Source organism: Lagopus leucura, unplaced genomic scaffold, assembly GCF_019238085.1.
Source record: "Lagopus leucura isolate 7727_CA_CO unplaced genomic scaffold, USGS_WTPT01 Super-Scaffold_100001, whole genome shotgun sequence".
In the NCBI taxonomy this organism is placed as follows: Eukaryota; Metazoa; Chordata; class Aves; order Galliformes; family Phasianidae; genus Lagopus; species Lagopus leucura.
Genome location: NW_024962262.1, coordinates 87,518,735 through 87,533,758, shown reverse-complemented (window position 1 = coordinate 87,533,758; position 15,024 = coordinate 87,518,735). Strand labels below are relative to the sequence as shown.

The following is a 15,024-nucleotide window of genomic DNA, read 5'->3' as shown; positions in this document are numbered from 1 at the left end:
GCCCCAAAGGAGGGGAGAACCATCTAGCTCTACTCTGAATCATCAACCACCAGAAAACCAGTGCTGCAGCAGTTTCTCAGGTTTCCTTTCTCAGCAAGTACTTCAATGCACTAAAGAGGGTTTCCTGCCTTTGGTAGCACAGCCAGTCCTGTGGCACCCTAACAGCTCTGAGCAGCAGAAATGCTGCTGACACCTTGCCTATGAACACCTACTACCACTGACTTGCTGCTGGGAATGAATGATCATCCCCCAAGCAGATATGGGCCCAGAAGAACAGCTACTAACACATTCGCTTTCTGTTGGCCTCTTTGCACAGAGAGTTGGGCTCTGCCTGACTCAAAGATAAGAGAAAAAGCGAAAAATCACTGCATTTTATCTCAAGTGGAAGAAATAAGGTTTTGCTGAAAGCCTTAGGCAGGCTGCAGTAACACTGTCAAAGCTGTCAATAACTGTGTCACTTTGCCCTGCATATCTCTGTGTACCTATTTGACAGAACTTACAGACAAGTCTTACAGTCGCATTGGTACCAGCTTCTACAAGCTCGGTTTTTCGGGTAGTTTCTTTCATATTATGCAGAGCTGTACGTTATTTCACAAAGGGGCAGCAGAAGAACTCCTGCCAGATTTACATCTCCAGATCACACTTGTAACAAGCAACTATGGACATGAGAAACAGCAGAGTGCCTGAGCTCCCTTGCAAGATAGGCCACAGATTTCTTTCTCTACTGTACCACTCCCTCAACTTGGAAAGTATAAGAATGTAGATGCTTGTGAAGGCCCAGAGTTCCACAAACAAGTATTGCTGTTGAACCGCTTCATGTTCCACAGTTACACAACCAGTCATATGTCAGGTTTGGGCAGATCCGTATTTAGCATAGAAGGCGATAACATCTAGCCCCACTCTAGTAATTTTTCCCCACGGATCACAAGGCAATATACTTCCCTGCCTATGCCAGAGAGTGGGACGCTTTCCAACCTTACGTGGTTTTCCTTCCGTTACCAACTCAGTTTACAGGAGTTCAAGTTCAAGTAAACAGTTTTTGTTGACCAAGTCAAACCGAAACAATTAAAGACCTAAAGAGACGAGTAAACTTACTTAATGTGCAAAGGGTATCTGGAACAGCTGATAACAACTATTTTACCTCTAATCATGCAATACTAACACAGCTGCTAGCAAACACAGCAGATTATCCCTGCACACAAGAAAAGGCTCATGAAAATAGGAACTAAGATTAAAGAAGAGCAACAGAGAACAAGATAAACAATATACCTTAAAAGAGTCTCCTTGAAACACAGTGGTCTTCTCCCACAAAAAAAGAACTTTAAGTTTGTTTAACTACAGAACTGAGAGAAACTGAGTACATATGCTCAACATGTGACAGAGATATTGAAGAAAGAATCCCATCATCACAAACATTTCTTAGAATTATTACAGCAATCCACTAAAACTGTCGCAATGTCTACTAACATACAATATTATGGATCAGAAGTTGGAAATAAAGAGAATTCAAGGCACAGACAGCAAAGGTATTTGTCACTGGCTGGAACAACTGCCTCCATTCTAGGTCAGCACTAGGTACTAGTACAGTTGAAATGAAATGGTATTCAGGTGGTTTTAAGAAATAAAAACACAACCATGTTGTGAACTGCTGATACTCTGAGAAAATCTAGCACTAGCAGCACAGAAACTAAGTCATCCAACTGATTACCAACCTGCAGCTAGCAGGATTGGACAAGGCCAATCTGTTCTGGTATGACGGGAGACTTACTTTCAATAGCTCGAGCAAACTTAAAGCTCTCTGCAGACTCTATCCTGTACCACCTCCACTGATGCTTGCTCACCCTAATCTTTCACTACTTGCTAACCAAACTTGGTGGCAAATTCGGTAAGCTAATAACTACTTATAACCTGTGTCAGCGTGACTACAAAACCAAAAGAAAAAAAACTGGTGCTACATATTTTCAAGTAATTCTTGCTTCACAAGAATTTGTCACTGATGGTGCCAATTTAAATAGCTCCCATGCCCGCTTGTGATGTAACATGATGAATCTGACCAGGAACTAGCTCATGTTCAAAAAAGCATTTCTTCTATTGTTTTCCTTTAAACCAGACCAACACCCTAACCCAGTTCACTATTCACCACGTTTGCACAACAGTGACTGTGTAAGATTAGGAAGAAATGACTAGCAGCTGCTTCAGACAGCTTGCCTGAGGAAGACTTCTCTTTTGGAAGTGCTGATGGCTTTGCTGCTCCCTCTCTCTATAGCACTTTCTCAGTTTACACCAAAGCACTTCTAGAGACAACCCTTCCAAGTAAGGCAGCACTTTCACCCGTGCCTGTGCTGACTTTGTCAAGCTTTAGGGTATGCAGCATCACCACACAGCCAACAGCTCTTCACCTTCCACACTGGAAGAGCGAAACAAATGGAAAATTCCAAGATGCATTAGCCAATTAGATCTTGGAAGTTCTGTTACATATGCAGCTTTATAGAATTTATTACCAAGAGAGCCCTGTTCACCATATTTCACTTCAGTACGTTAGAAAAACAAGTTACCAAAAATTGTAACTGATGGGAAACAGACAATTGAGGATGATCTCCTACACTGGCTATTTCACCTAAATTCACATTTATTGATTTGACCCACCTCAAGTATATCCATCAAGCTTCCTTAGCCCCACTTAACATTATGTGTATTAAGAGCCAGCAAATGTACTGCAAAGCATGTTCTGCCAGATTGGAAGGAGAAATTCATATGACAATCAGCTTTCTTGTTCTCCTCATGCATTTCAAGGCAAAAGGTAGAGCAGCACAAACTGGAAACTGCTAACCCAACAGTGAAGACAAAAATGCAGAAGCTGAAAGACGCAGCAGTAGAAGGGAACAACATACATGTGACTTGATGTAATCACCTACAAAACGGGCTTTTTTAGGTCAGCTAGCAGACTGATCTGATCACTTTAAAGTGATGAAGGTGGAAAGGAATCACTGGAGAGACTGCCCGACTGAAGTATGGGTACGGGTACAGCATACTGTGAAACGCCATACCAAGTAAATACTTGCTCTGCTAAATGGCTGTTGTTCTAAGATAAACATAAATCACTGCAATTTGAATTCCCTATCAGTTCAGACCTTCTTATCCTCTCCTGTCACAGCTTCCGCTTACACAAGAATTCAGTATCCTTTCTATTGCACTAGTCACTATGCACAGTGTAATTCTAATCTAGACCAGCCCACTAAGAAGATAAGCAAAGCTCAAAAAAGAAAAAAAAGACAATAGCCAACACTGTAAGAATGTAAAAAGTTTCCACACTTTTTGATTTACTACTGGGATATCTTGATTCAATAGTCTTTCAGTTTAAACCTGTCAGCATGTTTGCCTTGTAAAACCAGATGGTACCCTGTACAGTACACAGGCGCTCACAGCTACTGTTCCCAGTCAGGATAAGACAAGGCCCCTGACACACAGTGCAATAGATGAATAACACATTCCCTAATCTACTTCAAGTTAGACAGCAAGTGAAAAGGTTGTATGCATCATTACAAAGAGGTAGAGGACTGGGAGGCTGGGGTCAAGGGAAACCTGGACATCTTACAAGCCACATTCTATTACTAAAACATTAACCTATATTTTCAACTTCTTCAAAAACTTATTGCTGCTACAAGCAAGGTAATCTGAGGAGTAGTCTCACCTTCAACCTAGCTAGCAAAGAGTTTTCCCACCTTAGCACTTCTTCCCTTTGCAGAAACCAAGTAAGTGCTGCAAGCAAGGAAGCCTTCCTACCTACAGCATCAGTGGGCTCTGTTTGAAAGAACTAACTGCTTCTGACTGGTTGAACACAACAATCCTGACTAAACCTGGCACAAGCATGAAGATAGCACTGCAACCCTGATTTGCACTGTTATTTTCGTAAAACATTTCAAGAAGCAACTGAAATATGCAGGTAAGCTCAAAGCAATGATAGATGCCAGAGGTATTTAACATCCCAGTACTCCTCTGCTTGTTATACTGACCTGTGTGTATGTGCATGTGTGCACACGTGTGAGTGGGTACAAGGAGCAGTAAGAGACAAGGAGCGAAAAAATCAGACTTTGTCAGCATGAGAAAGAATGCTAGGAAAACTAACACTCTTTCCAGTAGCATCTAGACATTCTTCAAGACTTTCAGAAGTAATCAGGCACTGACTGCCCTTGTGTTCAAGACAGATCTCACTTTAAGTGATTACTTACATGGCTTACCAATTGAGGATTCCAAGATAATCTGTTTCCCTGATGCTCCGGCTAGCTGCTCTAGGCTCACCCACCATACAAGATATAATACCTAGATTCACTACTCATGCCACAAATGTCCACAGAATCACAAAACATTTGGGAACAATCCTTCATTTTTACAAGGAAGCAACCGAGTCTTCATATGACTAAGCATAAACAAATGGGACAAACTCCAATGCACACCTGCAGCTGCACACAAGAAAATAAGCCTAACACTTGTTGTCTGGATTTGGCCATGAAGCAACAATTACATGCTTGGCCTCACAAAACAGACCATGATGTTAAACTCAGCCTGTACAACACATCCCACTTAGTAACATTTCTGCCTCACTGCAGGTTATTGGCCACCAAGCATATCAAGAGGGAGAAGAGCCACAAACCACAGCAGCTAACTGTGCAGCACACTCCCCAGCCACATAGCACGTCTGGGTAACCAAGTGGCAACAACACGGAACAGAAAGTTACTTCTGCCCTTCCACTTGCTTGGTGGAGTCTCACTTCTCAGTTTCCCATAAAATGAAAATTCAGCTCAAGGAAAAAGGAAGGAAAAAAAATTCTTGCTAAACTGCAGGAAGTGAAGCAACACATGGGAGCAGAAAGGCAGACTGCTACACATGACTGCTTACACCCTTAAACCCTGGAGAAGGTCATCTTCTCAGTACCAATCAGCTAATTACCTTGGATATCCAAGTGGACAGAACAGCTTGCAACATAGCTCTTACCCCCCTGCAAGGATACAAACCTTGTATCAACTCCACACTTAAGAAGAAGAAAAAAGAAAAAAATAAAGAAAGTATTTTCAAAGAAAACAGAGGATTAACTGTGTGTGGTATAAGCATGAGGAGAAGCCAACATGAGAGTAATTTCTGATTTGAAATACTTATATTGAATATATATATATAATAGGCACAGAATCACTGTCCAACACAGATAAAATAGCTGTTTTAGCATCCATTTAATCCTTTAAATTGTTATCTTGCATTACCCACCCACCCTAGGGAAGATCTCCTTCAAAAGAATATCTTGCACCTTTGCTTGCCTCTAAGATACTGCATTTGGTTACATACTTCATGCACTGCAGCGATCTCTTTCTCTGAGCTTCCCAGAGCATTACTGCAGTTCTACCTTTTGTTGTGGTCAGGGGAAGTATGTGCCCTTTTTTCTTTTGTCTCCATATTTGTTTTCAAAGAACTAAGTTTTACTCTAAGCTATATATTCAGCTTCATTCCAAGTATTACGCTGCCTCTGAATGCATACAGCAAGCCTTAGCAATCTCTACTTACACTTACTGCAAAATGCAGAAGTTTAGGTAAACAACAGCCAAAGTGCAGTGCCATTTGGAAGGAAGTTCCTCACCACTGGGCACAGATCCTCAGACTTGCAGGTTTGTTTTTTTTTTTTTCCCAGAAGTTTCCAGATACGAATAGACAACAGCCTTCTTTAGAGATTGCTACTAACTTCCTTTGCACAGTTTCAACCACTAAGTATTACCAAGCAAAGCCACTTTCAGGTGGCACACAAACACTGGTGCATCCCTTCTGTGCACGCACACAGCTGCTTTGGGAAAGTTGCTTGTTTTTATTTCAAAATTAAATGGCAAACACAGAACAATTTACCCCATCAGTATGTATGCCGCAGCAAAGCTATGCTTTATCCTTGCCATTACTAGCACTCCAATATTAGCTGTGTACTTACTCCCCATTCACAAACACTTGATTTTGGCTTATGTCATTACTGCTCCACCCAAATATTTCACCGTTGACCAAACACAAAAGGTGCTTTCTAAGTTGTTTCCTACAACTCTGGCTTCCCAGATGCTGCTCACCTTCCCATTCCACTGTGTCCTCCCTCAACAAAGAGGACAGGTGTCCCATGACTGTGCAACCAAAAACACGAACCAGAGAGGCTGACGTGCATCATGGTCGCCACACGCCACGTCGCTGGACCCTGGCAGACCTGGCATCTATGTGAGCAGCACAGCGCTGCTCTGAGATGCTCCGGCTACATCTGCAGAGCGATGACTGACTCTTCGCCTTTTGCAAGGAAACGACATGCCTGAATGCCACACGGTCCCATCCACACTGGACATTTCGCTTTTCATCTGGGAGAAGAAGTGGCAAATTCGTGCAGAAAACACACAAGGTTGGAGAAACCTCCACCTCAAAAACCTCTGGCAGCTAAGCCAGAGGAGGTGGATTTTAAACCGAGCGTCTTCCTCGGCCGTTTGGGGCAGCTCTCAGGACGGCCCTCCGCGCTATCAGCCCACCAGCGACAAGCAGGGAAGGCGTTTAAAGAGCGGGAGCGCCTCTACCTAGCCGCAGGGCAGCGCGGTACCCCGGCCAGAGCTTTCCCCGCTCCGGGGCCTTCCCGGCGGGCGCGGCCGGCCCTTCGCCCCGGCACCCTCCGCTCCCTGCCCACGGGGAATCGGCCGTGCCACAGGGCCGAGCCGCCCCGCTTCCCAGCGCGAAGGAGGGCGGTCGGCGCCCGCAGCCGCCGCCGGCTCCCTCGCCTCGCCTCGTCCGCGAGAACAGCTCTCCCACCGTCCCCCAGATCAGCTCGAGCCGCGGGCGCAGCCCCAGAGGGACAAACGATACCCGTCCCTCACTCACCGGCAGCCAACAAGGCGGCGGCGGCCAGCAGGCAGGCCGAGAGCGGCAGCCGCGCGGCAACTACAGCCGCCGAACGTCCCATGGTGCCTCCGGCCGCTGCCATTTTCCTGCCACCACCTCCCCGCGCCCCCATTGTCCGCCCCCGGCCGCCGGCCCTCCCCCTCGCGCCTCGCGGCCCTCTTCCCTGGCTGGGATAGGGCCTCGACGCTGTCACTCGCACACACCTCCCGCGGCCAGCTCGTCCCCGCCCCGCTTCTTGTCAATGATTGGTCAAAATGCCGATCCGTCAAATGTCAGTTCCCAATCCAGAATGGAAGCGCGCCGTCCCGCCTCCCGAGCCGGGCACGTGACCTGCTCTCCCCGCCCTGCCGGGCGGTGCCGCCAGGGCGCCGATCCCGGCGCGGTGCGGGTGCGGCCGCACCCGGGTAGGGCGGGGACGGGTCTGCCAGGAGCGCCGGGGTGCGTGCCGGGAAGCTGAGCGCCCAGTGGCCAAAACCCGTGAAAGGAGCCGGGCGGGCACCCAGCAGCACTCTCTTCGATAGGCAGCGCGGCGACGTCTGGCCGCTGCTTCCCGGTCCGCCGGAGGAGGGTGGTCGGGGTGAGACCCTGCCGGCTGGGAGAGCCGGCTCCGGCACGCCTTGCCTGCAGCGCGGGCTGCTTCCGCGGCCCTTCTGGCTGCCAGCAGGATAATCGCGTTTGCATTTAACCTGAAAATGCCAGTTGTATTTTAATGAAGTTGCACACGCTCCAAGCCGGATCACAAGACTATTGCTCACCACACACGTGAGACTTCCCAGGCCTAAAATATAGACGCAGGGCTCCTGATCTGCACTGTGCCCGTGTGCACCTTCCTACAGCCGCTCGGGGAGGAGGCCCACGGCTCTCCTGGGATTGCAAACGTCATTAGCTTGTGCCTTCATAATCCGTGCCCTGAGGAAAGCTCTGGAGTGTGTTCCTCAGCTAACCGTTGGGGAAGTTTCCTAGAAAGTCAGGATGGGTTATAGCTCTGCTCGGTGGCTGAAGGTACTCGTTGCCACAGAAGATATGACATTAATACCCACTGCTTTACATTCAGACCCCTGAATGGCCCAAACTTTCTCTTTCCAGGCATTTTTCCAAGGTAGATAACCCGAAGTGTTTAAAAATCAGACCCTGTTCCTTTCTAATTTACTCTCCTCCACGGAGTTCATGAGTTCTCTGTATATGAGGACTGTGTCAAGAGCAACAGCTCCTACTTTAGTATGTTGTCCCACGTCAGAGGCATATGTTGGAGGTTTAGCAGTAGAGGTAGAATCTGCCCACCGATATTCCAATACATGTTGTTGCCATGCGATGGCAGCAGAGGGGCAGACTGACACAATGGCATCTGACATGAAAATGCACGTGGAGCAAAGCACTGAATTTCTCCATGAGGAAAAAATGACACCCACTGACATTCAATGATGCTTGCTGGATGTTTCTGGAGACCAAACAGTGGATGTGAGTACAATGAAAGATGGACTGCGTAGGCAACGTTTTCCTAGCAACGATGCCAGCATAGCAGCTGTGAAACAGTGGGTCACTTTTGCTGGAGCAGATTTTTACAAGCACGACATGCAGGCTCTTGTTCATTGCTGGCAAATATGCATAGCTAATGGCAGTGACTATGTTGAAAAACAGCTTTTGTAGCTGAGAATTTGCTCTATCAATTAGTGTTATTGTGTGTCCTTTATATTTGTCGTAGTTTCCATGGAAATAAATAGGAGCCATTACTTCCAGAGCGACCAACATAGCATGGCTTGGCCAGATGAAGCTGTGCGATGACCCAGCTCACCAAGCAGCAGCACTGCTGGTCAGAACAGAGAGCACGTGGGAGAGCACCGGGTCTGCTTTTTCAGATCACGATGACTGAATTAGAGTCTTCTGCGGCCTTCAGTCTTGGCAGCACCTCCAACAGCCACCAACGAACGGCCACTGCAACAAGTCACCCAGGCAGGGCGCCTTCGGTCAGTCATTCTTGTGTGATGGTAGGAAAACTTCTTCCGCGGTGGCTCGTTGGTCTAGGGGTATGATTCTCGCTTAGGGTGCGAGAGGTCCCGGGTTCAAATCCCGGACGAGCCCGCTTTTTTTTTTTCTTTTTCTTTATTTTTTAATCCACGCCTCCTTGCCGTTCCGCACCCACCCACTTGACGGCTGCTGCACAGGCTGAGCCCCGCGTGCATTGCGCGCACAGCGGCTGCCGCCGCGCAGAGCAGCAGGAGGACCGACGCAGTGTTGCATTCCAAGAACAGAATTAGCGTGAGCAACTAACGAGGAAAGCGATCTTGCCCTCCCTCCCTCCACCACTGTGAGCCTGGCTCCCCCGCATTCGCCCCTTCATTCCCCAGTGCCTCCCTTCACCGCTGGCACTGCCCCGTCCGCAGCCCTATGCGCCCCGCAACCTCGCTCCGCTCTGCTTATCCGTCGCGGGACGGCCAAGACAACAAAAACACTGCGGAGCGCTGCGGCGACAAAAATAGGAGGAAATAATCCCTCCCTTGCTAGAGGGCTCGTCCGGGATTTGAACCCGGGACCTCTCGCACCCGAAGCGAGAATCATACCCCTAGACCAACGAGCCGCTCTCTGTTGAGTTTTCCCCAGCTGAACACTTGACTCATCTCCTCCGCCTCTCGCCCGTGGCCATTCCCCCTACGGCTGTTCTCGTACTGCGCTGTGCCTTGCCCTCCCTTCTGACTGCCTCTGATTCCGTTCGCCCTTCGCCCACGCCGCTTCTCCGCCGAGCTGCGGCACCTGGTGCTGCTTACCCCCCCTCGCTCCGAATTTGGCCGAGCTGGGGGGGCTTGAAGCCCGGCGAGCTCATTCTCAGCGAAGGGAGGGAGCTTCTACCCCCCTGTAGCCGTGGTTTAACCCTGCCGGCAGCTGCCAGGGTGTTGATATCTCCTCCCCGGGCGGGCAAAACAACGGTCTGAAAGATCGTCAGGGATTTCCTTCCGCTGTCGCCACTTACTGCTATTTGCCTATGCTCGTCCTTACCTTTGCTTCTGTACACGCCTGCCTCGGTAATCTGCCGGATCTCTGGGTGTGAGGGGCTCCAGTCAGCTCACAACCCCAAGCCTACACTTCATCAAAACGCTCAGAGCCTACACAACTGAAGGATGGAAGACAACACCACCATTTGTGGGCCGAAGCTGGTGTGTTCTGGCAGCATGGACACGGCAGGGACATGTACCCACCCACAGTCTTTTGCAGTGTCGTGGTACTGGCCAGAGTTTTTTCCAGAATTGCTCTCACTCAGCCTGTAGAAGGGCTGAGTGTGAGGTTTGCATGCAGCCTGTGCTAACATTGCCTGCTGCTTCAGGCTCCTACATTGACCCGTGAGAAAAGACACATATTTTGTTCTGTTTTGTTTTTATTCCACCGTTTATTTCTTCTGTTTCTCCCTCAGATTTCCACTCCCTTGCTTGGGACACACATGCTCATTCTCTAAACAGGCACACATGAATTGATATATACAGTCAGGCACAGTCACTCACAGGTAGGACGCTGCTGAGAGAGGAAACAGGATACAGCAAATGATTGCAGCCTGCCCTGGAATACAAGCTTTAACAAACACGTTATAAAAGGTCCAAAGGCCACAATACTCTGCAACATGGCTCAAAAGGACGCACAGGGGTCATGTTTGCCAACAAGCCCATTCTGTGTACCAGGGCCAACACGGTTGGCTCTTGACAGATAACCCCTCAGTGCTCTCATTTGAGGAAAAGAAAGGAAGGCATAGAAGCATTTCTTCCTTTGTGATTTTAGTGTTGGTGAACAGAAAGGGGACATCCCTCCAAACCCTGGGTTTTGTAACAGTGCTATACTTCAGAGCCCAGTGCAGGAAGGATGTGGGCTGTGTTGTGTTAAATCCTTGTGCCTGCCCATAGAAGAGGGACAGCATGAACCTCCGACTCTGCTCAGCTTAATATTTACCAGGAGGAAAGTATCTGGAAGTTAAAAGGACTGAGGGACAGGTGGCCCTTCTAAATCAGAACTGGACTACAGCATTGGGTAAGAGAACTTGCCCTGCTGACCTACACACCACATCTTTTCTGTGCATCGTATCTGTTCACTGTTACTTTCCACCAGCACTAAAATCACTCCAAAGTTGAAGTACACAAAAACTGCCCACCAACAATGACTGGATGTTTCACAGATCAGCCAGCTCAGCCCCCACTTCAAAGGCATTTTATGCTTTATGAACAATTTCCTAGGAGATTTTCCGATATTCAGGATTCACATTGTCTGTATTAACATATATGGAGAAAATACACACTTTTTTCCCCACTATTAAAACATTATTTACTGACATTTGAAAACCCAAGATATTTCAAAAAAAAAAAAAAAAGCTATTGAAAAGGCACCATAGACATACGCATGTAAGTGATGAACTTCACCTAAGACCAATGCAGAGGAGAATAAAATGACATTCTGGAGCTCAGCAGGAATAAGGAACAGAGGGCCCAGGAGTGGCGGTGGCTGCCAGGTCCAGGACAGCACATAGCAAGCAGGTCTCTCAGTCTCCAGTTACCACCTTGGGATGTCAGCCAGCACCTCAGTTTTGTACTCCCAAGTGATTGTAAGGCAGTCTCTTGTTCTGACTGTCACAACATATGATGGTGCAAAGCAGAGAGCTGGTGAGCAGCCACTCAGCTCTGGGATCAGTCTGGACCTCGGGGGATATCTGTACTCTGCTCCTCTCCTGCCACTGAAGGTTTTCCAGTAGCTTCCACCTTGATTAAGTTAGATGGTTCCTATTCACACATCATCTCCTGTGTCCTGGATGGGTACGTCTTTTGGAGAAGGAAAAGCAAAAAAAAAAAATGATGAAAAATATGAGCAAGTCTAAGTAAACACATGAGTGGGGAATCTGTGACTTGGGGTACTTTGGTGGCTTCCATGCTAGACTGCCTCTTTCAGTCAATCCTTGCCCAAACCAAGGATACTTTTGAAAAGGGGACTGGCTGAGGTGAAAGATATTTCCTCAGATCCCTGTGGCTATGTAGTCAGTGGCTGGAGAACAAGGAAAAAGCTATATGGAGTAAGTCGGTGGAAATATTCTTCTATTTCAAGCAGTGGAGGCTCACAGAGGCTGCTTGCAGGGCTGATTATGAAACTGGTATGAGTGTATTTTTGTTGGCACAGCTAACAGGATAACAAGATACATATCTATAAATATGGTGTATGTATATGTATGCATGTATCTATACAATGTGTGCACACAACAATAAAAATACATACATGTAGGGAAACATACAGAAATTGTACATACAAGGTAGAGTTAGTATATGCATGGTTTCTACTTTCAAACTGCTTTCAAAACAGCAGTTGGGTAGGGTGCCTAGCATCAGAGAGCCTCTTCCATTGTACTGCAGCCAGAATTGTTTGTTCCTTCTCTGCCTCTTTATCCCTTCTTTCTGTAGCACCAGCCAGGAGGACTGGTTGTTTAAGTGTACTGCCTTGAAGACTCTGCAGAGATTTGATAATCTTGAGGTGTGGGAAGCAGCATAAATATTGGCATGTTCTATCACACTTGGCATTTTTATCAGTAAGCAAAATCTTTTGATATTTTAGGAGCTATTCTCATTTTGGCAATACTTACCTAATGTGCATTACAGCTACTCAGTGCCCTGCTCCTGCATGGCTGATGTTAAAGGCTCACTGGCAGTCTCTAAACCCACTGCCTCTTGCAGTGGTTGAGGTGCCAGTGGTGTTTCCTCAGTGTCTGACGTTCTTCGTGTGACTGTGTTCTCACTGGTCTCCTTTTCTTCAGTTTCCTCCTTCTCTTTGTCTCCCTTTTCCTGTTCACAGGCACCACCTTCCTCCTCTTTTTCCTGAAGAGCCTCACACACCTTATCTTCCTTGTCTTCAGAGGGTGACTGGGGTGAGTTGTTCCCTCCTGGAGCACCACAACACACCTCCTCCTCCTTTTCTGTATCTCCTGTGTTACTCTTGCAAGGAGTCACTTCTTCCACTTGCTTTTCCTCTTTGTCTTCACTGTCTGATATGCTGGATCCTCTCCTCGATGGGGGCTTCTCATCAGACACTGTCTGTTTCTTTATTTCTTTGTTCCCTGTTTCTGCTTCCTCTGTCTTGCCTTTATGCTCAAATACCTCATCCCCATCTTCTTTGGTACCATTTTCTGGAGAGGGAATGATATTCCCTAAATCTTCCCCATCTCCATAGTCGGACAGAGATCTTCGGAACTTCCTGGAGGGAGGCCTACGCTTTATTGATCCCCTCGTCCGCACCTTGAGGCAGGAAAAGCAGAAATTGAAGCAGTCAAAGAACAGTACTGGAAAGCAGGAAAGCACAATAGAGGGAAATGCTGGGGAAAACTTGATCGCTGCGCTGGTTTTCCTGCTCTGCTACTGAGAGGTAGGGAGGAAGGACTGCCTATTGCTGAAGGATAAGCAGCTCCCCAAAATATAACCTTCTTTCTCTCTATAGAGCTGATGCTGAAGATCACTGTCCCAGTGTTAACTGTGAGTTTGTCCAAGTTAAACTCTAAATCAAAGAAGCTGATTTCATGGTGCAGGTGTTGCTGACATTGGTTGTTTCAGCCTCTTCAGCTTTTTGCAGTTTGGTGGCTGAGGAAGGAGTCTGCGCTCCAGAGGAAGCTGGTGAATGCAGGTTACAGCTCCTCATTTACGTGCTGTACACTCTGTGGAACACCTGGGCAGACTGTCAGGGCTCCACAAACAGCATCTTAGCCACCTTTGACATTTGCTGGCATGTGGCACCATTTCCTCATGGTGCTCCCTGCCCAGCTATCAGCCACCCACTTATTGCTGAGCTGAAATAATTGAATCCTTACACCTTACCCCTTCTCTATAGCTATGGGGCCATGAAAGCTGCTGGAACCACTGGCCCACAAAATCCTATGGACTGGTAGGTAGAGAGAAGATCCACAGAACTACACCAAAAGCTGATTCAAACTCAGCACTTAGATCTCCTGACTTGGCTACAAAGGCACGCTGTTATGGCAGGACTGAGGGCTAAAGCCTCCCTTTCCTCCTCAGCTGCAAGCAACAGACAAACTTTATCCTGCTGTGGTGGAGAACTAGAGCATGCCCTACCTTGTTATAGAATTGTAGCTGAGTGCCTTCTGGAGGTTTATCAAAGCTGACCGGTGTCTCACTTGCTTCGCTGGACTGCGGCTGGATCCCTGGGCTGCTGGGCGTTGAGGGAGGGGTGCTGAACGGAGAAACCATGACTTTCAGACCAGGGCTTTTGGGAGATGCTCCCGGCAGCAGAGCTGCTGGCGAAAAAGCCAGATTGGCCTGCAAAGAAAAATTCCCGTCACTACTGTGGGTGACACCGCTGTGTAATACATGCATTAACCACGTGGAGGAACCCTTGCTCACACTGCCGGGCCACCACATTTCAGCTGTCACAGCCCACATACCTTCTGGTTATGGGTCTCTCCTGGTGACACTGTCAACAAACAAGTCCGGGCAGAGGAGTTATGACTGAACATTTGCCCTTCCCCAACAGCTGGATCTCAAGATGAGTTCTTTTGTCATCCTAAGGACTTTGGGGATTTTCCAGTGACCCAGCCAAGCCAGCACAGTGTACAGTGGCTGAGCCAAGGTATCAACAAGCAGTCAGTGATCAGATTGAGATTTAAACCATCCCTGTCTGTGCCCAAGCAGACCTCACATTTTCAAGGTTGGTCTGCAGGTCTTCTGAATGATCTGTGCAGCCATGAGGAGAGAGAAGGCCATAGGAAGAAACAAGGTTGTGATTAACTGTGGCAAAGCACCTTGTGCTAGCCTGCTATGAAGAAGTTCTGCAGGCGAATGTCCTTGGGTGCATTAACAGGGACACTGCTATGAATAGGCTTGCATTGCGCTGGGGTGCTCAGGAGACATTATGTCCAGAAGTCACACATGCTGCCAGGAGTGGCAGCTGGCAACGGAAGGACATCACGTCTCTGGGCTATTGAGCTGTCCTCAGTGGCATGAATCAGGTACCACCAAGAGACAAAAGGGACAGGAAGCGCAGGCTGCTTGTGTGTAATTCAGGGAACTGAGGCAAGGAAAGAACAGAGCTTCTAGGCAGTCTTAGGGAGTGCCAGAGACCCAAGGGCACTGTTCACTCACAGGACTTTGTCTGTCTTTGCT

The 15,024-nt window shown here is 47.8% G+C and overlaps 2 protein-coding genes and 2 non-coding genes across 4 annotated transcripts in view; 1 reads left to right on the top strand and 3 right to left on the bottom strand.

Annotated features, from left to right (window-relative positions):
- MPZL1 (myelin protein zero like 1) overlaps window positions 1–6,991 on the bottom strand; it is a 33,177-nt gene extending 26,186 nt beyond the window's left edge. Inside the window, exon 1 of the mRNA XM_042867340.1 lies at window positions 6,881–6,991. The gene's annotated coding sequence lies outside the window, so the exon portion shown is untranslated. The remainder of the gene's footprint in view (window positions 1–6,880) is intronic.
- Window positions 6,992–8,908: 1,917 nt separating this feature from the next.
- On the top strand, window positions 8,909–8,980 carry TRNAP-AGG. Its single transcript has one exon. It is a non-coding gene; the product is annotated as a tRNA-Pro (tRNA).
- A 424-nt stretch (window positions 8,981–9,404) lies between these two features.
- Window positions 9,405–9,476, bottom strand: TRNAP-CGG. The gene has a single exon. It is a non-coding gene; the product is annotated as a tRNA-Pro (tRNA).
- Window positions 9,477–10,250: 774 nt separating this feature from the next.
- RCSD1 (RCSD domain containing 1) overlaps window positions 10,251–15,024 on the bottom strand; it is a 34,645-nt gene continuing 29,871 nt past the window's right edge. Inside the window, exons 5-7 of the mRNA XM_042866995.1 lie at window positions 13,978–14,181; window positions 12,501–13,149; window positions 10,251–11,691 (exon numbers count right to left, since the gene is read on the bottom strand). Of these exons, the coding sequence (XP_042722929.1) occupies window positions 12,517–13,149; window positions 13,978–14,181 (837 nt within the window). The 3' untranslated portion in view covers window positions 10,251–11,691; window positions 12,501–12,516. The remainder of the gene's footprint in view (window positions 11,692–12,500; window positions 13,150–13,977; window positions 14,182–15,024) is intronic.